This window comes from Antechinus flavipes, chromosome 2, assembly GCF_016432865.1.
Source record: "Antechinus flavipes isolate AdamAnt ecotype Samford, QLD, Australia chromosome 2, AdamAnt_v2, whole genome shotgun sequence".
Classification (NCBI taxonomy): domain Eukaryota; kingdom Metazoa; phylum Chordata; class Mammalia; order Dasyuromorphia; family Dasyuridae; genus Antechinus; species Antechinus flavipes.
This window is the reverse complement of record NC_067399.1, coordinates 347635254-347663124: the sequence shown is the minus strand read 5'-3', so window position 1 is coordinate 347663124 and position 27871 is coordinate 347635254. Positions and strand designations below refer to the sequence as shown.

Sequence of the window (27871 nt, the reverse complement as noted above, 5' to 3'; positions counted from 1 at the left end):
TTAAAGCCTTGGCAAGAAGGATCACTTTTTGATCTGACTAATGTGAAATGAAGAGAAAAGGATGTTCATGACTAAAGGTCTCAATTTTTTTTTATCAGTGAAATATGAGATAAAATTCTTAGTTGAGATGGTGGGGGTAGGAGAAAGCATAGATGGCTTAAAGAAGGATAGAAATGATTGGCTGTTGTCCTTTGTTCTCAAATAGGACTAAAATGATAACGCTATGTTAGAGTCAAGTTATAGTGTTTCCAATTGTGGCTGATCAGACCAATACAAGTTTAGAATGTTCTATCACAGGTTGGGCACAAATAGTCCATGTGAACATTTGGGATGGACTGCCTATGCATCTAGTATTTCTTTTGAGCTACTTCAATTCTGCTTTGCTCACAGAGCACTTTCTCTGATGAAGGTACACATGCTGGGAAGTCCTGTGCTAGTGTCTCCCACGTGATGCAATCAATTCTAAAATTTTTGAGAGACCTTGAGTTTGTTTTTTCTGAATGCTATTGGGAGTGTTTGCCCACTGTGAGCTCTATATAAAACAGTTTTTGTCAAGTGTAAATTTGGCATTTGAACAATGTGATCAGCCCAACAGAGCTGTATTCTCTATAGAGGAATTGGAATGTTTGGCAGTTTAGAGAAAGGACCTCAATGTCTGGGATCTTGTCATGCCAGGTGATCTTCAGAATCTGCTTCAGGAATTATAAATGGGAGAAATGCAGTTTCCTGGCATAACACTAATATACTGTATCCAGGTTTCACAGGCATACAAAATGACTTCAGCATAATGATTCTGCAGACCCTCTGTAATCAGTCTAATACCTCTTTTCTCTCACACTTTTTTTAGGGGCCTCCCAAACATTGAGCTATCTCTGACAACCTCATTATCAAAGTGTACATTCCTGTAAAGTATATTTCCAAGGTAAAATAAAGTTATCCACAGCATTCAAAACTTCTCCATTTGCTGTAACTAATGATTCCACTTATTGATGTTGTGATGTTGGCCGAAGAAGTACCTGTGTTTACTTAGTGTTAAGTGTTAGGCCAAAATTAGCACAAGCAAGAGAATGAACCTATACTTTGTTGCTTCTCAGCCTCAGAGGCTGTAGTGAGTGAATAATCATATGCGAACAAAAGAACCTACATACCCTCCACTTTAGTTCTATAGCCTTTTCAAGTTGAAGAATTCACCATTATTGCGATAGCTGATTTTGATACCACTTTTGTCCTTGTTGAAAACATTTGACTACATGGTTGAAAAAACATTATGCTAGAAAGCTTGGGAACAAGAACACAACCTAGTTTTGCTCCTCTGGCGACTGGGAAAGCTCAGGAGCATTGTCCATTGCCCAAAACTTGGACAAATATGCCATCTTGAAATTGACTGATAAACTTCTCTGGGCAAGCAAATTTTGACATTATTTTCTATAAAGTCTTCATGACTGACAGTATCAAAGGCTTCAGTCAGATCTATAAACATTGTATACAGACCTCTCTTCTGCCCCAGAATTTCTATTGGAGCCGTTGAGCAGGAAACACCATATTGACTGTTCCTTTGCTCCCTTTAAAGCCACAAGGCTCTCAGAAGACTTGCTATGAGGGAGTATTCACGAAGTTTTATTACATTTAGGTAAATAGAAGAAAGTATTGGTAATGAGGTTGTCATTACTAAAATACACACATCTTAGTAGTTAAGTGATCATTCCTCTTGCTATTTTCAACTCCATTCCTCCCAAGGACTCCTTGTCGTGTCTGGTAGTCTAAACCTGCTCTAGCATTAAATTAGTCACCCAGAATTATTAAGCTTATCCTCTTTTGGCACACAAATGATAAGGGTCTCGAGGTCTTCATAAAATTTTTTTTTTTGATCTTACCATGGTTCATCATGGTAGGAGTATAGGGATGGTGGCATTGTATTTTCTTGCAAGTGACAATCATATTGTCAGCAGTCTGTTGTTCACTCCTTTTGGGAGGCACACAAGCTTGTGAATTAGTTTTGATTGCCAAATCTATACCATCTTCACATCGCTCCCCCTCATTTCAGTCACTCCAGAAAAATGTCTAGCTCTGACTTGTAAGCTGGACTTCATTTGTCAGCTTTGTTTCATTCAGGGCTGCTAGTTGGATGTGATATCCTGCTGAGTTCTCTTGCAACAAGGGTTGTCTTTCAGGTCTACTGGATTTTGTGTCATCTTTAAGTGTTGCACATTCCATATTCTGATGGTGAACAGAATCAATTGCAGAAGTGGTTGTCCAATTTTTTTTTAAGTTTTGGTCATAGAGTGGTATCCCTGCCTATTGTGGTATTCAGGCCAGGCTTAGGTAAGCAGACAATTTTTCGTGCTCCCTTTCTAGCTCCTTCTGTACACCAAAAGGAGGTGATCTTTAAAAGGCTATTCAGACATCCAGGGAGTGCTGAATCCCAGTGATAGGATGATCATATGGCGTGGGCCACTGGTGTGCTTAGAGCTTCCATATATATCCACAACTGTTGCTTGTTAATTGCTTGTCACCACAGGATTCTGAGATAGGTAGAAATGGTAAAGTTGTATGGGTATTAATGTAAACTGAATTTAAGTGAGACAGTGTTGCACAAAGCCTCACTCTCTTCCAGAGGCATCACTGGTGGCAGGACAGAGTCAAAACAACTGGAGATTCAGCGAATGACCTTGGCATCTCTAGTGTCTAACCAAGCTCTAAGTGCTTCCCAGTGCTCATTTCAGTCTGTTCGAGCACACTGTTCTCATCAGCTCATTGCAACAGGAGAAGTCTTCCTATTCTTGGTGCAGACATCCCCCTACCTCCCCAACAGATTTGAGCCCCTTTGCTTAACTCAATCCGGTTTATCAGAAGTGAGAGGAGAAAGGGAGAGAGAACAGCATTGTTCACACTGTAGTTTCTTGGAGCCATAGGTGAGAGTTAGGTGAGGTTTGTATAGTAAAGACAGAAAGCTGTCCTGAAAAGGACTTGGCAGCCCTCACACCAGTTACTATTCTTCCCTGAACATACCCTTCACTCCATACTGCTTCCTCATTTGAACAGTATTCTGTTATTTAAAAACAACAACAAACATTTTAAATGAAAAAGTATGGGGAATGTCACATATTTCCAAAAATAAAAGTAAAATAATAAACATAAAATACTCTTAACTGACAACTAAAATTACTAGAAATTAAGCACCTGGAGCCAAGATGGAAGAGCAAAGAAGCATTCACCTAAGTTCTCTCAAATTCCCCTTCTAACAGTTATAAAATAACCACAAATGAAATTCTGGAGTAGCAGAACCAAGAGAAGAGATAAAACAATTTTCTAGGCCAAGACAATTTAGGAAGTCAGGAGGAAAGGTCTATTTCACAAGGTTAGTAATTGCCCATGTTGTAGCACTAGCAACACAGGACTTAAGAGGAAACTCTCACCCCACAAATCAGGGAGTGGAGGTGTTGGATAAATGGTCTTTTGCCTATGCACAGTTCTGAGTTACAGGACTTGTAACCACAAAAGAGCAGGGGCCCTAAATGCAGTTCCAGCATGGAGAGATTTGCAAAGCACTTTATAATATTAACTAATTAATATTCCTAACACCCTTTTTCAAGCTAAGTGCTATTTTTACCTTCATTCTTTTTACTAAATTTTGTGCCTAAAAATAATTTTATATTTAAAAATTGGATATTAGAAACTACTTTAAAAGAGAAATTTAGGAACTAGGTCTTTAATATCTAGGAGGGAAGGCCAGAAAGAGAAAAAGGGAAAATTAACTCTTGGCTGTTCTTTCCACTGATCTGTAAGTAGGATAAAAATGTGTCCTTTTCATTCATATCATTTTTTTCCTAATAAATGGAGGCTATATTCACTAAAGCCAAACCTGAGAACATCCAGACTATAGTTTCTGAATTTGACTGCAAAAACGTTTACAAGGATTTCTCTTTCTCAAATTGCCACTATGCTACTGCAACTCTTCTCTTTACACTGCCCGGCACACATTTAGATACTGACTCTTACCCCTCTCTGGAACCCAAAATGAATTTCTTAGTCTGAGCTCTTTTTCATGAGCTCTCATGCTTTTGCCTCTTCAAAATAACAAGAACTTACATTGTTCCACTGGATTACAATGCCCAGAAGTTTATGCCACTATGTATGCTCTGCTAGCCTTCACTGTTTGCCTATATAAATTAACTGCAGTACTTTTGACATTTTTTGAGTTTTCTTTTGACTCTTGTGTTTGTATGTAAAATTCCTACTCATCTCTGGTCTTTGGGGAAGGGGGGATTAAATCAGAAATGCTTAAAATTTCTTCATACCTTTAAAGACTCATTTCGGTTTTGCATAATAAGTTATTCTTGGTTAAGTCTCTATATTCTTTGGTTTCGGAATACAAGTCTTTGTAATACAAGAACTTCTCTTTTCTTAATAGAAACTGCCAAGTCTTGTCTGTTCCCGACTATTATTCTTTGGTACTTCAACTGTTTCTTTCTGGATGCTTAAACTGTTTTTATTCTGATGTCAGAGCTCTGGATTATGGTTATAATATTTCTGGGACTTTCCCTGTGGGATTCCTTTCAGGAGTTAACTCTGCACTCCTTCTGCCATGTTTTGATTTATGATTTCTTGAACTCTAGTATTCATTCTAGAATTCTAGTATTCTTTTTTAACATGCACATTTTTCAGGAATCAAGCTTTATTTGACTTGTTTTCTAAAAGTTAATTTTTTTCCCCTTTATTTTCCCCAGTTATATGTAAAAAACATTTTTAACATTCATTTTTAAAACTCTTCCATTCTAAGATGACAGGAAAAAATAATGAATGTTGGAGGGGATGTGGGAAAACTGGGACACTGATGCACTGTTGGTGGAGTTGTGAACGAATCCAACCATTCTGGAGAGCAATCTGGAATTATGCCCAAAAAGTTATCAAACTGTGCATACCCTTTGATCCAGCAGTGCTACTACTGGGCTTATACCCCAAAGAGATACTAAAGAAAGGAAAGGGACCCACATGTGTCAAAATGTTTGTGGCAGCCCTGTTTATAGTGGCTAGAAACTAGAAAATGAATGGATGCCCATCAACTGGAGAATGGTTGAATAAATTGTGGAATATGAATATTATGGAATATTATTGTTCTGTAAGAAATGACCAGCAGGATGAATACAGAGAAGCTTGGAGAGACTTACATGGACTGATGCTAAGTGAAATGAGCAGAATCAGGAAATCATTATACACTTCAACAACGATACTATAGGAGGATGTATTCTGATGGAAGCAGATTTCTTCAACAAAGAGAAGATCTAATTCAATTCCAAATGATCAATGATCGACAGAAGCAGTTACACCCAAAGAAAGAACACTGGGAAATGAATGTAAACTGTTTGCATTCTTGTTTTTCTTCCCGGATTATTTTTACCTCCTGAATCCAACTCTTCCTGTGCAACAAGAGAACTGTTCGGTTCTGCACAATATATTGTATCTAGGATATACTACGACATATTTAACATATATAGGACTGCCTGCCATCTAGGGGAGGGGGTGGAGGGAGGGAGAGGAAAAGTCGGAACAGAAGTGAGTGCAAGGGATAATATTGTTAAAAAAAAAAAAAAATTACCCAGGCATGAGTTCTGTCAATAAAAAGTTATAATTATTAAAATAAATAAATAAATAAATAAAACCCTTCCATTTCCAGATTCTCTTTCCTCCTTCTCTATTCCCCCTCATTGAGAAAGCTAGCAAATGAATATAGTATAGACATATGTAGTCATGCAAAACATTTCTATAATAGTCATGTTGTGAAAGAAAACACAGACCCCCCCCCAAATCCCAAAACAACACCAAAGTACCCCTCAAGAAAAATAAAGTTAAAGAAGTATGCTTCAATATATATCAGTTTTCTAGCTATGGATAACAATTTTCATCTTAAGTTCTTCAGGGCTTAACTGGATATAATAGTATTGCTGAGAATAGCTAAGTATTCACAATTGATTATTTTACAATATTGATCTTTTGTACATAGTACATTTTACTTTGTATCACCTCATGAAAGTCTTTCAAAGTTTTTTTGAGAGCATCTTGTTCATCACTTAGGGAATAATAGTATTCCATCAAAATCACATAATACTATTCCTCAATTGATGGGCATTTCCCCAATGTCCAAGACAATTACTGTTGATAGCAGATAACCTATTTCTCTTCTTCTTCCTCTCCTCCCCATCTTTTGATTTCATTCAGTTATTTCTTGCTGCATTAGGAGTTCTTAACTTCTGCTTAGCCTTTCTAGTTTTCAGGAAATCCAATATTTAGACAATGTTTACCACCTTCTAAATTATTTATTCTCTTTCCATTAGTTTCCTCCAGCACTTTTATCTCATTTTAAATTTCTTACTTCATTTCCTCTGGGAGTTCCTCTTCTATGTATTACCAGTATGTTTTATCCCAATTTTTAAGATGAGAAAACTAAGGTTGAAAGATGTTTAAGTGACTTGATCAGCATCACACTTCATCACAGCTTCTGAGACAAGATTCAAATTCAGGTTTTCTTGACTTCATATATGACATTCTAGTCACAATTAGATAATAGAAGTGCTGTAATTGTAACCTCTAAATGTTAAAAGAGTGTGGCAAATTCTCCTAAGAAAATTTAAATCCTTTATTGTGGAATTAGGGAAAAAAACATGTACAAGAAATTATAGAATATATAATGAAAAGTTATGAAAAGTCTGTGATTAATGAGGAATAAGGATTCATATATGTCAATTGTTGCCCAAATCATGTAAAGGAGCCTCTTTTACTAGGAGCATATACAATCTGGGAAATAAAAACCATTTCTGTTTAAAAATTTTTAAAACTCTAACAAGTGATTTTTTAAGTCCCAATGAGGTCTATCATTATATTTGCACTATCAAATCAAGCTCTTTCCTACTACTATAGTAAAGGGTTTTCATGACTTCCCATGACAAAAAGTACCATTGCCTGGTAACCAGTATTAGAGAAATAAACTCCTCCAAATGTTGTAGACTGATCTCTAAGTGTTAAATGGATTGCATATCTGATCCTATAACTTTATTTGAAACCTTACCAGTTCGTTTATTAGGACCTACTAGATATTGTGTTCATCTGATGTTATGAGTTCAAATGTTGGAGTTCTTGTTCTTCTCAAAACATAGCCGGTTTAGCTTAGAGCCCTCCGGATGTCTCCAAATCCAAAGGTTCTGTCCTTCAGCCTCTGCCTCTGCTTTCTTCAGCCTCCGACCAACACAGAGATGGAATGAGTCTCTTGTCTCCTTCACTTGGGGCTCGGCTAGCTTTCTGGTGAGTCTTTCAGACCAGCTTGGTCTCAGTGGGGAAGTGTGGGAGCCCAGCCACCACAGTGGTGTGAGATGAAGATGAATCTGGTTGTCCACCGAACTCTCCACTCGTAGCTTTATCCTCTGAAAACTCTTCGTCTGCCACCAGCCAGCCAAGTGGAATATATTCTGCCTTGCCTCGGAAAAAGGGCTTCTGGCGTAATTCCGCTGAAATCCGTCAAAGTGCTCTCTGCACCAGAGTCGCTCCTCTCGAGTCCAGCTGAACTCTCCTCTGCGACCAGCCAGCCAAGAAGAAAAAATGTATTCTCTCTTGCCTTGCCGCGGAGAGAGGGCTTCTGGCGTAACTCCACTGAAATCTGACCGAGAGCCTCTGTCTGTTTCTTTTATCCAAGAGGGAGGAATTGTGGGATATGAGAGAGAGGGATTATGGGTTTTCTCCCATAGTGCTCTCTGGCCCGAAGAGCTTCAAGGGAGGTGTGAACTCATAAAGATACAAAGTTTACTTTGTGAAGCTGGCATACTTGTGAACTCCAATGAGTAAAGGTGTAAACACAAGCATTGTACTAATTAGTTCTACTTAGTACCTTGTTTCAGGTTCTGCCCAAAACATCTTCTTGTAAGATTAGATCAACTCTAATTAGTTAGCAGTTTGTAAGGATTCCAACAATCTGAAATAACCATTAAGAATCCAGTATGCACAGTCATACCATGAGGAAGGATTTAATACTGGCAGAAATGTAATTCTTAAACCATTTAGTCCTTATCCAATCTCATCCAATATAGACAAACAAGACTTTTAAATCCTGATGAAAATGATGTAAGGTGATATCTAGCCCATAATATACTATTCATGCTATTAGTATTAATCTGATTCATTTTTTCCCAAGATTAGATTCAGTACATTCAAGTTTTTCTGGACTTCTTTTTATTAAAGAGTTAGTTCTTTGTTTTTCCATTTCAGGGAAATGTGGAGTCTTTTTTAAGGCATATTAAAGGAAGTGAGAAGTAATATATGGTAAGCACAACTATGCTAGCTCTCTTTTGGCAAATAACAATTAGTTAATTTCACCTGACTCATTTTTTCGAAAAGAACCTAATTAATGAAATCTAACTAATGTCAAGGAAACTAAAAGAAACCTGCCAACTTATGAATAGGCACACCCTGATCATTTCTTGAATATATGTCAAGAGGTAAAAATACTGAAAGTCAAGCCAGTGTGAAAAATCCTAAGTCTTTTCTATGGTCTGCTATGGGGAAAGAAAAGCTACTCCTATATTCTTTCTAAAGAAAGGGTAACTCCTTAGGTTAAATGAAATGGACAATGGAAGAGAAAAAAACTTATTTTTCCCAATTTTTTTACTCTTTTTAGCTTGAAATGTTAATCATATACCAAGATTCCCATCAGCATTTTTACCTAGATACCGGAGCACAGCTTCCAAAGGTTTTCGTACCACTTGCTTTAATACCAGTGGATTTTGAGAGGCTTCTGGCAATCGAGCAGTACCTATCAAGATAATTATTTGAGGGTTAGATATGCTATATGTTTACTTTATTATTATTCAGCAGTCTCAATACTAAATAATTCAAATCAAGATCAACTTCCAATTATTAATTAAGAAAACATACTCATTTGGGAAACTGAAGAAGTGGAATAGGGAAATATAGTAGTCAAAAAAAACAATAAGAATTTATTAAGCACTTATTATGTACTAGGGACTGAACTAAGAAGTTGGGAATACATACAAGGAAAAAGACAGTCCCTGCCATAAAGGAGAAATATCAAGCAAACAAATACATACATTGAAAATAATTAACAGAGGGAAGAAATTAGGATTAAGAATATTAGGAAAGGTTTCCAGTAGAAGGTGAAATTTTGATTGGGACTTGAAGGGAAGCCAGAAGGATCAGAACAGGAAGGAGGGCATTTCAGGGGACAAAAAGAAAATGCCCAGATCTCTAAGATGGAATGCGTTGTTCATGGAAGTCTGGAGGTCAGTATCACTGGATCAAAATGTACATAGTGAGGTGGGAGGGAAGAATATAAGATGCTGGCAAAGTAGGAGAAATAGTAAAGGAACATTTGAGTGTAGATCAATAACATTTGATATTTCCTGTGAGTGTATAGTATGGATTTACTGAAATAGAAATAAAATAAGAGATGCCACAATTAGTCTGACATCTTCTGAAGGTCTTTCTGTCTTAAAAGCATAGTTTGCTTCATTCCAGTTTGCTTCAACTGCTGTTTTGGACCTAAATCTGAAAGAGGAAAAAATGATCAATGAAGAAGATGGGAACATCAGCCAGGAAGTTCAGGGAAGGCTGACCACTCCATTTTACAATCTGTGAAAGAAGAAAGGAAAAGGAAGAATAATATGAGTATTATTCTAGATTTGAAGAGAATATACTTGAAAACACTAAGAGAAAAGATAAATAAGATTTAATGGTACTAAATTCCATAAGTACAGTCAGCCTAGAGAGAATGGGAAATCCTCAGGAATAAAATTCTATATGTGAAAAAATTACAGTAAGGAGAGAAGTACATTAAAAGAAATGGCTTTCATAGGAGAATAATATGTCAACTTAGATTTTTTTTAAAATTGCACAAAAAGATGATGAAAGGAAGGGTACATAAGAGAAGATTAATACCAAAAAGCAGAATGGTCTTGTAAGAATAGTGTCAAGATGGCAAATACTTAATATGAGCTGAGGCTAGTCGTGAACATAAGGATAAAACAAAACAAAACAAAACAAGAGGACCAAAACATTAATAACAATGCTTAGAGTGGTTTGGACATTAACAGCTAACAAAACAATTGCTACACACAGAGAAGCAAAATTCAAATCTTTTTCTCTTTTCTTTTTCAAGAAAAATGACTTATTTAGGATAAGTCAAATAAATAAGATACTTACCTTCAACAAATTAAAGTCACCAAGTACAAAAAAAACAACCTCAAGGAACAATGAAAAATCAGTGGATATCATTGTGGTTCTGCCAGTCTTTTTAAAACAGCAGACAAAGTGTTAGAAAAAGGTAAATAGTAGTTTATTTTTTAAAAAGGGCTAGAGCAAAGTGTTCATTAGTTATAAGACTAAATCCAACTCCTAGAAAAATTCTAGAAAGATATCATTTAGAAATGAAACATGCCAATCTAGAATAACTTGTTTCTTTTCTGATAAGGTTACGACACTGGTAAATCCGTGAAGTACTACTGACAGAGACTCTAGAAAAGTACTGGACCAAGTCTCATGCTGCCTTTGCATACAAAATTAAAATAAAAGGGCTAGACAATGGTACAGTTAATTGAATTTGGGAATGGTTGAATGACTAGATTCAGATATTAACTGAATTTTGCCTTTACCTCTATTAATAATAGAGTACTTCAGGGATTTGTCTCCTTTGTGTGTGTATTATATAACATTTCTTATCAATGACCTAGATGAATGAAACATGAAGACAGAGGGAACAATGTACTGTATAACATAATCAAGATTAAAAATGTCTCAGGAGTCTACAATAATAGATTGAATTTAATAAGATGAAATTTCAAACAGATTAATGAAAGTTGAAGTTTTAAAAAAATCAACTTTAAAAAGTTCTACTTGAAAGTAGAAGATGAACAAGGCACGACTAAATTATTTATCCAACTTCTGTGAAAACGATCTGAAGATTTCAAGCTCCATGACTAATCATCATGATATGGTAGCCTCAGCCTGCTTCATTAAGAAAGGAATCTTAAGCACAATAGTACAGGTTATAGACTAAATTCCATCCTAATTAGGATGATTTAAGAATACTACAAGGCCAGAGAAGGGAAATAAGAATGAAAAAGGAAATGGGGACCGTGCTATATTAGAATCAGTTAAAGTAATTAGGAATGCTTAGGAAAAGAGGAAACTTAAAGCGACATGATATTTGTCTTCAGGTTTCTAGGCTATCATGCAAAAAAGAGAAGTGGTTTTATTCTATTTGACTCAGGCAATGGATAGAAACGACAAGGAATGGATTTGGCTCAAAGCAAGGAATATATTCTTAAATAATTAGAGCTATCAAAAAAAAAAAAAAAAAAAAAAAAAAAAAGGAAAGGGCTACTTTTGGGGATAGTGGGCTCCCCCACAACAGTTCTTTAGCTATGATTTGATGACCATTTCTAGGAATTTTATATAAGTAATCATTCTTATTCAAAAGCAGAAAAAACTAAATAGTCTGTAAATTCCTTTTTAATTGATATTTTGTGTGGACTTTTCTCTTATTACTCCACATGGTTTCACTATCTTCAAGTGCTATTGTCAATAGTTTAGTCCCTTCAAGTGAGAAGCCCTGTTAACTGTTCTTAATGTAACATTTATAGTCAACAGTATGTATCTTTAGTGGTTACTATATATTATTCCTTCCCTTCAGCAAGGAAACTGAACTCTCAAGTATAGGTAGGTAATATTGGAACTGGAATAAAAAGGACGAAAAAACCATTCACGCAAAATTCCATTCACACAAAGAATCATGGTCAGGTAACTATAGGACTTGTAACTGACCTTAAGAGAAATTTAACTAAACTGTTATTGCCAAGGAAATCTTACATTCTGCTTTGATAGCAGCACTGTTGATAGGCATGTAAGGGTGTCTTGCTGCATGCCAAGGACGCAATATATCTCGACATAGGCGCCTGGCAATTCTTGTCAGTTTGGTTGTATGTAGGTAGAAGGCTTGTCTTGTCTTCATAGCAAACTTTGGACTCCCATTGTTCCGCACGGGGATGCCATGAGGACTCTAATAATGGGAAACACAAACAAACAAATTATAATATGTGGAATTCATTTTTGTTCTAGAGATGCTTTACAAATATTAACATCTTTATAAGAAAAGAACAACATTTTGGCAAACTCAGTCTTTTTGCTAATGAAGGAATTCAAACAATCTTGGTTTAGAACAGAAATATTTAAGATTATGGGTTAGGCCAGAAGTTGCTAAGATTCCTTACAACTTAAAACATTTTATATTTCTATGATTCTATTTAAGAATTTCTAAGTCCTAAAGCCTCTTGAAAAATAAGAAATCACCACAAAGAAATGCCCTCCACAATATGCCAGCATTTTTGCCAATTGCTGGGATAACGCCTATCTACCTTCCACATACCATGTTGTTGCGATTTGGTCCAGGTCTCTCACCATCTAATCGGGTTGGCATTTTCAAGCCACCATATTTCTTCCAGTATGTCCAGCAAGACGCACAGAGACGACACTGCATGTTAGGGGGACCCCAAGAATACCACTGGTAAGACTGTGTGGCTATGGATAACAAAGTTGAAAATATATATATTCTTAAGCGGAACTATTTCAAACGTCATTTACAGATTATCCATGCCATCCCACAAACAAACAAACAAAACAAAAAACCAAAACCAAAACAAACAAACAAAAACCATTCAGTACTTCTCAGAAAAAATTAAAAACTAAAAAACAAAAGGAAATCATGAACTGTTAGAATGGAGTACTTGCTACTAAACAGGTTAAAGACCCAAAGAAAAATACATGCATTAACAGTCCCCTTGATGTGTGAGCACCTTCAGGTAAATCCCTATTAAAGACTCCCCACATTTGCAACATTATCCAGGAGACTCTTACCAAAGCCAATGTCTAAGAAGAATCTAATACCTCCTAGGGTTTGCCTAATAGTAATTTCTTTAGGCCTGTAAATGACTTGAAAGCTCATATTCTCATTCATTTTCCCCTATCTTCTTCCCCTATGGGATTGACATTATACCTTAATAATTTTTCCCTATAATATAGAGACTAAACTAAACAAGATACTTTAAAGAAGCTTATTCTGTAAAGAAGGGGGGAAAAGTTCCTATTTATCAACTTATCACAACAGGATATGTCATTGACTGATGCTGTTTCTAAGGTACTTACCATAACAGCTTTCACAGGCCCGACCAGCTCCTGGACTTTGACCCTGTACTCCTGTGCCATTTACAACACCAGTCTTGGCATTATTTACATTAATCTGATTTGGATTTGGCTTGTTACTTTAAAAATAAAGACAAAACAAAAAGTCATTGCAGATGACATTTGATATTCAAATTATTCAGATTCATCAGTCTTCAAACCTAACATACACTTTTCAAAATGTGACAACAAAATTGTTAAAGCCCCCAAAATAATGAAAGAAATTGGCTAATTCTACTTTTAAATAAAATTAAAATAATCAACAACTTCAAAGCACACAAATAGGAATATAAAAGAAAAATCTATTGAAACCAAAACAAAAAGAAAAAATGGCATCATATCTCCTAAATTTAAGTCAGTTGTAACCTAAAACTTAAGTTTCATTTTGTTCATTTCTATAAAACTAAAGGCACTGAAGATTTTACCTATTATCCTTTAAGTTTGATTAACTATGTTCAAGGTATAAGGAATAAGAAATAAAAACAAAATATTACTTGTCCTTAAGAAATTTATATTCTTATTTTTGTGCAGAGTGAATACAGGCACTCCTAACTCTCTATCCCTTAACTGACTCATCAAATTGCATGGTAATCTTTTCAAACTGCTCTATCCACAAGAACCTTATAAATTCTAATCTTTATTCTTTGGTATATGTTCTAGTTCATATCTTACCTGCCTATCTAGTGCTATCACCTCTCTCATCTTTGGATAAAATTCATCTCCTACAAGAGTTTATTTCTGATTAACTGCATCTTGTTTAAGGATTCATTGTATAAAGCTAGGTGATAAGTGGATAGTTTAGTTCAATTCTGGACTTTGATGTTTCTTAACTGTGTGACCCTGGGCAAATCACTTAATCTCTTTTTGCTTCAGTTTCAACATCTGTACAATAGGGATAATAGTAGCACCTACTTACTTCCTGGGATTGTTGTGAGGATCAATACGATAATAATCATAAAAAGCTTAGTACAATGCATGGCACAAAATAAGCACTATATAAATGTTAGCTATGTTGTTGAATGAGGAAAAGTAGTATTATTAAAAATCTTGAAGAAGGGTCTAATATTCAAAATATATAGATAAGAGAAATATAACAAACCAAAAGGCATTTTCCAATAGAGAAGTGAGAAAAGATATGAATAAATAATTCTCAAATAAAATGCAAACTAGTAACAATAGTTTGGAAATGTTCCAAATTTTAAAATTAAGGGGCATGGAAATCAAAGTAACTCAAAAGATTTCATCTCTCAACCAGCAAACTGATAAAGACATCAAAAGTCAATGCTGAAAGGATTATAGAAAGACAGGATTATCAATTAACTACTGGTGGAGCTATATATTAGTCCAATCATAAAGGAAAGCAATATGGAACTATGTGGTAAGACACTAAATGTCCATATATATTCTAGCATAAGGCATTTCCCCCAAGGAAGTAAAGAACAAAAAGATAAACTTCACATAAATGCCAAAATAATTATTGTAGTAGAAATAATTAGAAAAAAATTAGATGCTCACTGATTAAGGATAGTACTTTACTACTTTCCCTTTTACACTGTGAGATGATGGCAAAATGGATCTCTTTTCTTAATTCCCTATGCTCAACTGGCTTCCCTCCAAACCTTAGAATTCAATCTACTTTATAATCTCTCACTTCCTTATTCAAGTCAGGCACAATATTCTGCATAAAGTCTCTTGATTCAAATTTCTAGTGCTCTTGTTCCTCCTTTCTCTCCCAATCAGCCTGCATTTAACTATTTGTGTTAATTTACTTTATATTACATATTTATATCTGTATTTGTCACCCCCTTTAGAATGTAAGCCCACTGTCAGGATTGCTTCATTCTTTATACAATGCCTTCCGTAACTTTAAATTACCTATCATTTCAACAAACAGAGAAAGAGATTCACGATAATAAAATAAATGCAGCTAAAATTAGAAGAGAAGCAGGTAAATAAAGAAAAAATTCTTTGCATTAAGTTTCTCTTATGAATGTCTTATTTCTAACATATACAGGGAACTAATTAAATTTCATAGAAATAAGAACCATTCTCTATGCAATAGTCAAAGAATATAAACAGGGAGTTTTGAAGGGAAGAAATGTAATCTATTAATAGCCATAGAAAAATGCTCTAAAACACTAAGGATTAAAGAAAAGCAATTGAAAATCATTCTGAGATTCCAACTCATGCTTATAATATTGCTTTAGAATTATCTCTTGTAGAGCTATGTGGAGAAAATACTAGAAATGGGAAGGACAAAAAACTGGGAACCTAATTAGGAAACTACTTCAATAATACCTAATTAAGCTAGTGGCCACATGAATGGAAAAAAGAAGAATATGAGACATTGTGGAGATGGAATCAATTGTTAATTAAGTCATTTTTCAGTCTTGTCCAACTCTTTCTGAACCCTTTTTGGGGGTTTTATTGGCAAAGATACTGAAGAAGTTTGCCATATTTACTTCTCCAGCTCATTTTACAAATGAAGAAACTGAGCCAAACAGGATTAAGTGACTTGCCTGAGTTCACATAGCTATTAAGTTCCTAAGGCTGGACTTGACCTCAGGAAGATAAGTTTAAGTTTTTCTGACTCCAGACCCAGCCTTCTATCCATAGAATCAAAAAGCAATAACAACTAACTCAACTGGACATGGGGGGGGGGGGGGGGGTTTGAGGGAGAGAGAGGGGAGTGTGAAGAACTAAAGATAATAATGAAGTTGTGAACCTTTGTGGCCTACAAGAATGAGGTTTACTGTTGGCAAAACTAAGACAGCAAGTGATAGGTTTTTGGGGAAAGATAATGAGTGGATTCTTAGACTAGAAATGTTGTGGGAGGAAGTAAGGATCCCTAGCATGATGTCAATATATTTATGTCCCAACATTACCAAAAAGGAGGGGGGGAAAACAGAATTCTACCCCAAAATGAATCTCAAGGAGAGTAAGATGGAAAGGCTTGATCTTGGCCCTTAAAAATGTTTAGGTATTCAAGCAAATATGAGTTAAAAAGGGTTAATGGCTAATTTGGCTCTTCCTGGCCCAAAATTTTCCTTTTACTGACCTGTACAAACTAAAAGGCATCTAGGAAAGAAATAAGAAATCACAATTGTACACTTTTGATTTCTTAGGAAGATCAAGGGAAAGAAAAAAGCAGAAAATAAGAACATTTAATAACAATTCTGTCAACGTAATATTGTCAGTAAGCATACTGTTTGCTCACTAAATAATTTTCTATGTGCCTTTTCCCCAGGATTTTGAGAATAATGCCCTGTATGAAGATGCCACTTACTAGTTAGGTATATACACTTGCTTTAATTTGCTTTCTGCTTCAGCTGCCTTCAACCGCTTCTGCAAATAGACACATAGAGAAAAAAAAGTCAGATACACCCATTTAAGAAAAACAATCTAGCATGAAGGAGCAGTGCTACTTGAACTACCACTAGATAAATGAAATTGTAGATATGATTTAAGGAATGGGGAGAAGGAAAAGTGGTTCTTTGTGTTCATGAAAGAAATGGGTTTGGGCATGGCTTTTATTAAGATGCTTTTGGGGGAGAATAAATAGTTTTCCTTAAAGATTAAAGGAGTCTCAAGAATTCTGTCAGTTCTACCTTAAGACCAAGCTAAGGGTTAGCTATTTATCAGTTGTCTCTTTGAGAAGAACAAAGGAAAAACAGAAGAAGGCAAGAATCCAAGTAAGGCATATACCTGGACTAGTATAACCATGAAGTTTTTCTGATTTACCAAATCCTTGAACTTTTAAGTCAAATTATAGTCAAATCCTTATACCATGAATGTTCGTGATGAGAAAAAGCCAGAAAGAGATAAAAAAATTTTAGACAAAAATCTTAGCCAACTATACAACTGGGAAAAATTACCTAGCCCAAGAGTCTCAAAATAAAGACTAAAGTTTTGTTCTTAATTCTTTTTCTTTAAAAATTCCACCCCTTTTTTGAAGTCAGATTTCTTCTCTCAGTGGGCAGGTATCATGATTCCCTAATGTAGATGTGTATATACTAATCCCAAAAGGACACAAGAAGGAGCGTTCTTCCAGCAATATAAGAATAGCTACCTCAAGTAACAACAGCCAATTACAATTCTCTAACACTTCAGTATAAGTAACACTGTATATATTTTTAGATTTACTTTTAAACTTTTATTTTAAAAAAAGAAAAGGGAAAGTATTTTATACAATTCTCAGTTTCCTCTTAACTTTACTTCCTACTTTCTCTTTTAAACATAAACATATTTTGTCTAAACTTTGAAGATATATTCCAAGTAACAAAGCACAGGCATGCATCTTCACTCATCTGTGTAAATGGGGTCCATTATATGCAATTATCTGCACACTAAAAGGTGGTATTGTTATAACTAGTAAGGAAAGTTTTTGCTTTGAACAGGATATGGGAAAGACATGCATATGTGTAAATAATGACAAAATAATGTGAATGAGAGCAAATAAGTGAAATTCATCAAGGATTTTAAGGCCCTGACATTCAATATATATTCCTCACACCCAGGAAAGGGAAATGGGAAATGTCTTATGAAAGAAAAAGAGAGAGAAGGAAGAATGAGTATGTACGAGTAACAAAAAATGCTAACGGTCAGAGAAATAAAAAGCTTTCAGAGTCAGTGATAGGCGCACACTTAACACATTGTAAAAGCAATCTAAAGAGTTTCAGCATAAGGTAATTCCTCAGGTGTGGAGAGAATAGCAGTAAGCCCTCAAGGGAAGTAATACTTACTTTTCAATTAAAAGAGCACATCTCTTGTGAGAAAACATAACAAATCATATTTGGATGCCAAGGAATTCTCACCTGTTGAACATATCTGTCAGTTGTTTTCCACATGTAATAGTACTCAATGATGCTGGTTAAGGACTTCCATGGAAGCTGAGAACATGGAAAGAAAGCATCTTGTCATCCATCAAGGTGACAGTTGATGTAATTATTAAATATCACAATTTTTGTAAGTAGTAGCCCATGCCATCAAAGTAGAGAAGAAGGAAAATCCCAGTTATTGTCCTAGAGATAATAGTTTATTGAGGATAAAGGACACTCATGGAATCTAACTCAAAAAGGAATATGAATTATTATATATCAGAAAGGTACTCCAGAAGGAGACTCTCCTGAAGCAGCCCATTATTCTACTTTTGAACAACTCTACTTTGTTGGGAACTTTTTCCTGAAATTAAGTAAAAATTTGCTTTTTTGAACTCTACTCCTTACTTGTGGTTCTGCTCTCTGAAACCAAGAAACAAGTCTAAATCTCTTTCACATGACAGCACTTCAAAATAGCTATAACAAAAATAGTTATCATGCCCACCTTAAGTTTTCTTTTCTCCAAAATAAACATTCCCTATTTCTTTCTATTTTTATATGACATAACTGGTAAATGCCTTTTGCATCTTTTACTTCTAGTCTCAAATGGAGAAAGAGCTGAAGAGGAAAGACTTAAGATGAATAAGGAGAATGAAAAATATGTTCTGATTTCTACTTGAAGCTTCCATGAGAAAGAAATCAAGGAGGGGAAGTTGGACTGAATGTATCAAGAATAATCAAACAATAAGAACATGAAAAGAAAGACTCAAGAAGAGGCAAAGACAAGAAGAAAAAGATAAATGGAAAAAGTTAAAGCAAATTATGTGACAGTCAGAATTAGAAACAATTAAAAGAATGGCCTTAGGGCTCATCTTTATGTGCTATAGAAAAGTCTTCATCTGTGAATCACAGAATTTATCTCATTTATATGTGTTTTCTATCTGATTGGGACAAATAACTTTCCTAAGGTCACAGAGACATTAGATAGCAAACCTGGCAGCAGACTCAAAATCCTCCGGCTACATATCTAATGCTTTTTCTACTACATACTGTTTGTAATCCAACTGTTTTGCATCTCAATTACAATACATATTGGCAGAAAAAAAAAATTTCCATGAGCCTGTCTCCTAATGAAATGCAAGTATTTGGAGTCCTTAATTATTTTCAAATACACTGAGGGTCAGGGAAGTACTAAGGTCAAAAAGGACAGAAGAAATACCTCAGAAAGCCAAATAATAGTGTGAATATGGATAAGTCACATTGCAAAGACCATGTCACAAAGAAAAAGCAATAGCATTTGAGAAGAAAGTACTGGGACAACAACCTAAGACTGAGGAATGTGTCTATGGAAAAAAGGGAAAAGGAAAGTAAGAAGAAAAAGGAGATGGAAAGGAAGTAATGAGATTGGGAGGCATCTGGAGATAAATAGGGGAGGGAGAGAGAGAGAGAGAGAGATGGAAATTGGGGAGACAGAGAGAGATATAGATACCTTCAAAGAATTTTTCAAGAATGAGAAGCTGGAAAAAATTTTAGAAGCAGAGTAATATAATAGAGTGCTAGATATGAAGTTATAAGAATTGGATTAAAATCTTGCTTTATAATTTATGATTATAATCAAGTTTTTAAAAAACCTACAAGTCTCAGTTATGTGCAGTACTTATACTGTTTTAAGTGCTTTGCAAAGAGCCTTCTACTTCCCTTTTTCCTGACCATTCTGATTCTGATTAAGCTAAGACAGTCAATTGTTCCCCCTTTCCCTGACTATATTTGGTTAGATTCCTTTCTCTATACTTTAAACAGTAAAAATCCCTTAGTTACAGATTCACTTAATCTAAAGACAAACTATAAGCATCACTGTGAAAAATACTTACAAAATCTTGCTGAATGTCGGTGAAATCTTTTCCATATTTTTCTAGAGCTTCTTCAAAGAGATTGGCCTCTGAAGCTGACCACTCTTCCATTTCATCTCGGCAAAGAACTGGTCCGCCCTGAGGCACCAGAGCAGATATGGCCTTGGAAATATCGTAGATGTTTTTGTGCAAAGTATCCATTGCATGAAACTAAAGGAAAGTAACAAAGTTCATTAGTTGGGGAGTCATAATCAAAAAGAAATTTGTTTTATTAAAGGAAAGTAGAAGGACTCTACAATTTCTATCACTGGGGAACCAGCCCCTAGTAATACATTACGCTGTAACAAAGAAATGCTAAGCTAGAAATGACAGTAGATATTATCTAGCGAATGACTCTCAATTTTCAAGTAATGAAACTGAGACTTGAGGATGGGAAGTAGCCTACTGAAGGTACAGCATGAAGAAGGCAAGATATCCAAAGTCTGGTTTGAAAAGAAAAGTGTAATTATGTGTAAGGAAGGGTGCTAGTAGCTGGGAGATTCTTATTAAAATTAGGTAAACTGAAAATATGTGAATAGGTGTAATGTTCTGTCCAAAATGTAATGTTCTCTGTTGAGATTTTCTTGGGGTCTCTGGAGGCAGGAATCACCATAAATACAACCAGTTGTTAAAGTCAAAATTCTTTATTATCCTTTTCAAAGTTGTCTCCTTTCCTGGGGCCCAGTTAGCTTTCTTATAGTCCAGATCCTTTATTATCTCCTTCCTGGAGTGCGACAGCTTTCTGGAGAGCCTTTCAATATGGCCTTGGTCTTAGTGGGTGAAGTGCAGGAATTCAGGCCAGCCATCAAGAAGATCAAAGATCAAACTGAATTTCTTCCTTGGTTCTGAGAGCTTAAGCTCCTGCCGCCAGATAGACAACGATATGAATCCAGTATATCATGTTGGTGATGGAAAGCATCTTGGTTATTGTTTAATTCAGTTGCTTCATTTTGTAATTAAAAATGAAGCCCACAGAAGGAAAGAAATTGACTTCCCTGAGGCCACATGGTTCTGGTAGAAACAGAATTTAGGTGTTCATACTAACAGGTTGAGACTTCATGAATTCAGACCCAACACAGAAACAAGAATGCTGAGATGCTTTAAGAGAAAACTCATCTAAGTAACAAATTATATTATTGTCTTTCTAATGTCCCTATTCTTTTCCTGCTTGCCTCTTCTCCATCAAACAATTCAACAAGGAAAATAAATTTTGGATTTTTGGCAGCAACCCATGTTTGTCAGAAAAGCTCATGTTTAGAGTTTGTAGGAAAAGAACTTTTGAGTCCAAATTCTAGCTCTACAAATTATTACATATCTGACAAATAATTTAAGCCCTTTTGATCTAGTTTTATCATATGTTAAATAAAGGAGTTTATATTAAGTGAACTCTAAATTCTGTGCTAGTTCTAACTCCATTATCCTATAACTACCACTTTCAATTTTAATCATTTGTGCATTTCTTATTTTATTATGCAAAATTATTATTATATTATAATCACTTTATTATGTAAAAATTAAGATTCAGTGGCTTTGCTAGGAACTCAGAACTCACTTAACATTTTTCAATGTGGTAACTTACTAGAGTTTTTTCCTTGTATATAAATTGGAAATAATATTTGTACTATCTATCTTTTGGGGTCGTTGTATGGGAAAATATTTTCTTAAAGTACTAAAATATCTTTCCTTACAACAACCCCAAGAAGTAGAGAGTACAAATATTATCCTCAAATTACCCAAGAAAAACAAACACTCTAAAGACAGTAGTAAATACCTGAGATAGTATCATATATCAAGATCTCTTGTCTTTATATCCTGATAATATAGTCAGTTCTATTATAATGTGACATACGCATTCCTAAAAATCACCTTTGTAAAATTACACAATAAAAATTACAGGACTCATGGAGAATATGTAGTTAGGGGTATAACACTAAATATGTCACAAAAAAAAAAAAAAAAGGTTAGAGAAGAAAAGAGAGGTAGGGAAAGGAATAAGTATTTATATAGCTTCTACAATCTGTGAGGAACCTAAGGGCTTTTACAAATATCTCATTTGATTAATTTTATACATATCAAATAAATGGTTAATAAATATATACTACAATAAACAGGTGGGAGCTGCGGCCTTGGGCAATTGCTGCATGTCCTGCATTCCACACAGCTGGGAACAGAGAAAATTGATGTACATAAGAGGACAGCCTAGGTAGGTTCTTTTGGGGATAAGCATCTCAGTTAAGTTGGAAGATAGAGGAGAGGATTAAAGTAGACCAGCTCTTCTCAGCCCATAGTTCCTACTATACCAAAAGATATAAAATAAATATGGTGCTTTACCTTGAAAAAGACCTGAAGTTTGATTGTGAAAATGGCCATCTGAAGGGTTATAGCTTATGGATTATTGTGAAGTAGTACAACTTTCTGTATTCTCTCCCTATTTCTTATAGAAGAAATTGTGCATAAGCAAACACAAAATTTGTGTTATGTTCAAATCATTCCCAAATATATCAATAAGGTTGGAACAAATTCATGTTTTCAAAATAAGTACTATAGTAAAACTGTACCATCATCAATCTAATGGATCACTTAGCAACCATAATGACTTCATAATAAAGAGAATTCTAGTTAAGGAATGTTCTATAACCTCTTCAGTAAAACTTAATAATACTCTATTATGTTAGAATTCTGTGTTCACATTTTAAGAATGGCTATTAGATCACTGAGTAGTTCATATTTTTAAGTATGTTTTCATTTTCTCTCCCTCAAGCAGAAAAGTAAGGCTGGAGTTGGTGCTAGTGACATTTTTCCTCAAATGACTCCCATTTTTCTCTCATTCCTCTGGCAGCATCTATTTGCCTATGAAGACAATGCTACTTTCATTTATCTAACAATGTCTATATGCTGAGTCCTAGCTTCAGATGTGGTTAGCCTTTCCTAGATACTCTTATTCACTAGAATAAATGGTGATGACACCATTCATTAATTTAACAATCATTTATATACCAAACTTCCAAGGGAATACTTTATAGAATAAAGACAAGATAATCACAAATTTAAAAATCTATAATATTAAGGGAAACAATAAAAAAAGTAGGAATGGAGAATGAATAGTATTTACAAAAACACCCAACAATATTATAAGGTAATGATGATGAAAATTATTTTGTAGTGGCTGAAAAAAAAAAAAGCAAAGTACAATAATGGAAAAGAGTAAATGAAGAATAAAAACAATGATTATAGTATATATAATAGTATAATGTTTAGGGAAAACACCATATTTGAAGCTAGAAAGTAGTCTGAGTAGAAATTAGGTTCAAAACAACATCTTAAGCAGTCTATCATAAAAAACTTAATACTGATTTGAATATTAAAAGTTATACCATAAACAAAACTACAAGGGGAAAAAAAAAATTTCCCATCTATGATTAGGAGACAGTCTTAAATAAAAGTTAGAGTCTCCCCATACCACATATACATACATACATGTACACACATCCAGATAGTTTTGCTACATGAAATATAAAAACCATGGCCCAAAATACAAGGAAAGAAATCAACTAGGGAAAAAAATTATCAAATATTTTTGATATACAAGTCATATGGAGAATTAACAAAAATATGAAACCAAAAATTATCCCCATGATAAGGAATCAAAGGACATGAACAAATAACTCTCAAAAGAATTACAAATTGCTACCAAAAAACCTACAACTAAAAACCTATATAAAAGATTGTTCCAAATTATACTACTAATAAAAATAAACTCAGAGGGTTTCATTTTATACTTAGTAACTTGACAAAGATAATAAAAAATGGAAATATTAAGCTGATGGTGAGATTGCTGCAAGACAGGCACACTAATGCACTGTTAGTGGAACTGCAAACTAATTCCACTACATAGGAAAGCAATTTGGAATTAAGCAAATGGAGTTAACTAGGTCACTGATTTAAAAAAAAAAAAGGTTACTGGAAACATACTAGATACCCAACAATTAAGAAAGGGCTAGATTAATTGTACCACATGAATATGATGGATGATAATCATATTGTAAGAAATGATGAAAGTGAACTAGTTCAAAGTGAAATAAGTAGAAGCAACAACGAAAACAATATACCCAATGATTAAAATAATGCAAACAGAAAGAATAACAGCAAATCAATTAAAACTGAATGAATGCTAAAGAATTATAATGATCAACCTATCCCCAAAGATGAGCTATTAAAAACACTTCCCTTGATTACCTGATGAGATCAGGGACTAAATGTGTGAAACAAGGTATGCCAAACTTTTTTGATGTATTGGTTAGTTTTTATAGATGTATTTGTTTGAACAGCCTTTTTTAACCCACTTTTTTCATTCTTATAAACAATGGTTATTGTTTATATAAGAAGTATACACTGGGAAATGCAGGTGACATTAAAAAGAAAAGCTAGATAAAAACTTACTTTCAACAATAAGTATTTTTTGAGTTCCAGGCACTGCAGTAGTGTTGGGGATACAAATATAAAAGTCAAATAGTCCCTGCATTTTATGAAGTTACATTAAGGAGGGGAAACAATGTAAAACAAAAATTAAATACAAAACATATTTAAAGTAATTTCCATATAAAGGGCAATACTACATTTTGGGCACTTGAGCAGAGCTTTGACAAAAGCTAGGGAAAGCTAGGAAGGCAAATTCCAAGTATAGTGGAAAGCCTATGCAAACACAAAGGGTTTTCCCATAAGATGGCTACTCATTCAACCTGTACATATCTAGATTCCATTAAAAACCAGAAATTTATACTAGACCAAATAAGGGTCAAGACATCCCAAAAGAACGACAGTAAATGAATTCCGCTTCCTCATAACTCTATAAAAGCTAAACAGACCTGTGGATAATACAAAAAGTGAAGCCAATAAAAAAATGCCTATAAACAAGCCAAGTCTGGATCAGCAAGGCTCTACTAAAAGTAGGAGGAGATCTTGGAATATTTCAAAAGACCAACGCTTACAACCAAGGATAACCCTCCCAAATTTAGTATAATATAACCCAAGTGAGGGTAGAGTGGGACAGAAGAATGGATCTTTAATAGAATAGGAAATTATTAAGTATTTCAGATGACACATAGAAAATTATTAAGAACTCTGAAATACAAATATAGGAATCAAGAGAAACCTTCAAAAGTAAAATTTTTCAAGTAATTGGAAGATGTATGAAATGATGTTAAGTCTAATGGGGGAGAAGAAACAGCTGTTCCTTCAGAAACTGTCTTCAAAAAGTACTGAGGAAGTTGAAATAAGGAAAACAGAGGTCCTGAAGGGTGGATTGGTTCTAAGTGGTTTAAAAAGGAAGAAAGAAAAAATGACAAATGGAATTGATTAATGAAGAAAGAAGGATTCTCAAAAATGGGTATGTGATAAGAGCATACAAATAAAGAAGGTTCAATGAGGGTATCAACATACCTTGCCTCTAATCTGGAGAGAACAAGGAAAGATAGAACTCATACACATACAGAGACATAATCACAGAGAGACTTATAGAGTTTGATGTAAAAATATATCGAACTCATTCCCAAGATGAACAAGAAGAAGAGAACAATTGAGTGTGCGACAAGAAAGGCTAAAAAAACCAGTCCATGCAAACAGAAAAAATTCATTTAGTGAATTACTAAGCATGAGACTATCTGGAAGTCTGAACGTTGAGGAAACCAGCATCTTAAATTCTGCAGTACTGCCCAAATTAAAAGTCAAATTTTAATAGCATTAACTCAAGGCAATGAGATACTTATCCTGAGAGATATGGTAATTTTTGATATCTTCATCCTAGTTTAGAATCATAAGCATGACCCACAAATTTCTTCTAAAACCCATCAAGACCAAGAAATCATTTTTTTTTAAATTTTATTTAATTTAATAATAACTTTGTATTGACAGAATCCATGCCAGGATAATTTTTACACGACATTATCCCTTGCAATCACTTATGTTTCGTTTTTTCCCCTCCCTCCCTCCTCCCCCCCCCCAAGATGGCAAGCAGTCCTATATATGTTAAATATGTTGCAGTATATCCTAGATACAATACATATTTGCAGAACCGAACAGTTCTCCCGCTGCACAGGGAGAATTGGATTCAGAAGGTAAAAATAACTCGGGAAGAAAATCAAAAATGCAAATAGTTCACATTCATTTCCCAGTATTCCTTCTTTGGGTGTAGCTGTTTCTGTCGATCATTTCTCCAATGAAACTCAGTTAAGTCTCTTTGTCAGAGAAATCCACTTCCATCAGAATACATCCTCATACAATATCGTTGTCGAAGTGTATAATGATCTCCTGGTTCTGCTCATCTCACTTAGCATCAGTCCATGTAGGTCTCTCCAAGCCTCTCTGTATTCATCCTGCTGGTCATTCCTTACAGAGCAATAATATTCCATAACATTCATATACCACAATTTACCTAGCCATTCTCCAATTGATGGGCATCCATTCATTTTCCAGTTTCTAGCCACTACAAACAGGGCTGCTACAAACATTTTGGCACATACAGGTCCCCTTCCCTTTTTTAGTATCTCTTTGGGGTATAAGCCCAATAGAAACACTGCTGGATCAAAGGGTATGCACAGTTTGGTAACTTTTTGGGCATAATTCCAGATCGTTCTCCAGAATGGCTGGATTCGTTCACAACTCCACCAACAATGTATCAGTGTCCCCGTTTTCCCGCATCCCCTCCAACATTCATCATTATTTTTTCCTGTCATCTTAGCCAATCTGACAGGTGTGTAGTGATATCTCAGAGTTGTCTTAATTTGCATTTCTCTGATCAATAGTGATTTGGAACACTCTTTCATGTGAGTGGTAATAGTTTCAATTTCTTCATCTGAAAATTGTCTGTTCATATCCTTTGACCATTTATCAATTGGAGAATGGCTTGATTTTTTATAAATTTGAGTCAGTTCTCTATATATTTTGGAAATGAGGCCTTTATCAGAACCTTTAATTGTAAAGATGTTTTCCCAGTTTGTTACTTCCCTACTAATCTTGTTTGCATTCGTTCTGTTTGTACAAAGGCTTTTTAATTTGATATAATCAAAATTTTCTATTTTGTGATCGGTAATGGTCTCTAGTTCATCTTTGGTCACAAATTTCTTTCTCCTCCACAAGTCTGAGAGATAAACTATCCTATGTTCCTCTAATTTATTTATGATCTCGTTCTTTATGCCTAGGTCATGGACCCATTTTGATCTTATCTTGGTATGTGGTGTTAAGTGTGGGTCCTTGCCTAATTTCTGCCATACTAATTTCCAGTTATCCCAGCAGTTTTTATCAAATAATGAAATCTTATCCCAAAATTTAGAATCTTTGGGTTTGTCAAACACTAGATTACTATAGTTGACTATTCTGTCTTGTGAACCTAACCTTTTCCACTGATCAACTAATCTATTTCTAAGCCAATACCAAATAAGACCAAGAAATCATTAAAAAAAAAAAACCTAACATATCAAACAATTTGGGAATGGTGGAGGGAGGGCTTAAGAAAGAGAATAATATTGGGGTAGGGATAGCTACTACCAAAACAAACTTCCTGATTCCTGAAGGGAAGGAAAGGAGAGATCTGGAAACTAAACAGGTGTCCATTCATTGTTGTTGTTAGTTAGTTATTTGCAATCATGTCGGACTCTAGATGACCACTTTTGGAATTTTCTTGGCAAACATACCATAGTGGTTTACCATTTCCTTCTCTAGTTCTGGGAGAAGGAAACTGAGGCAAACACAGTCACAGCTTGTACCTTATTACACTTACCTTACTATACCTTACTAAAAGTGTCCATGGTCAGATTTAAAGTCAAGAAGAGGAATCCTCCTAACTCCAGACCCAGCACTCTATCTACTTCTGTGCCACCTAACTATCTCTGTCCATCAATTAGGGAATGGAAAAAAATAAGAGAATTTCAGAGA

The 27871-nt window shown here is 34.8% G+C and overlaps 1 protein-coding gene across 6 annotated transcripts in view; it reads right to left on the bottom strand.

Annotated features, from left to right (window-relative positions):
* Positions 1 to 27871, bottom strand: part of MTA1 (metastasis associated 1) — a 255336-nt gene that overhangs the window by 37141 nt on the left and 190324 nt on the right. For all 6 annotated transcript variants that reach the window (XR_007950699.1, XM_051977993.1, XM_051977995.1 and 3 more), the window contains 7 exons: positions 19925 to 20113; positions 18051 to 18125; positions 16523 to 16581; positions 13201 to 13316; positions 12425 to 12576; positions 11869 to 12058; positions 8708 to 8797 (listed from right to left, as the gene is read on the bottom strand). Coding sequence is in view for 5 of the 6 variants with exons in the window: in XM_051977993.1 (XP_051833953.1) it covers positions 8708 to 8797; positions 11869 to 12058; positions 12425 to 12576; positions 13201 to 13316; positions 16523 to 16581; positions 18051 to 18125; positions 19925 to 20113 (871 nt within the window). In the remaining variant the exon portion in view is untranslated. The remainder of the gene's footprint in view (positions 1 to 8707; positions 8798 to 11868; positions 12059 to 12424; positions 12577 to 13200; positions 13317 to 16522; positions 16582 to 18050; positions 18126 to 19924; positions 20114 to 27871) is intronic.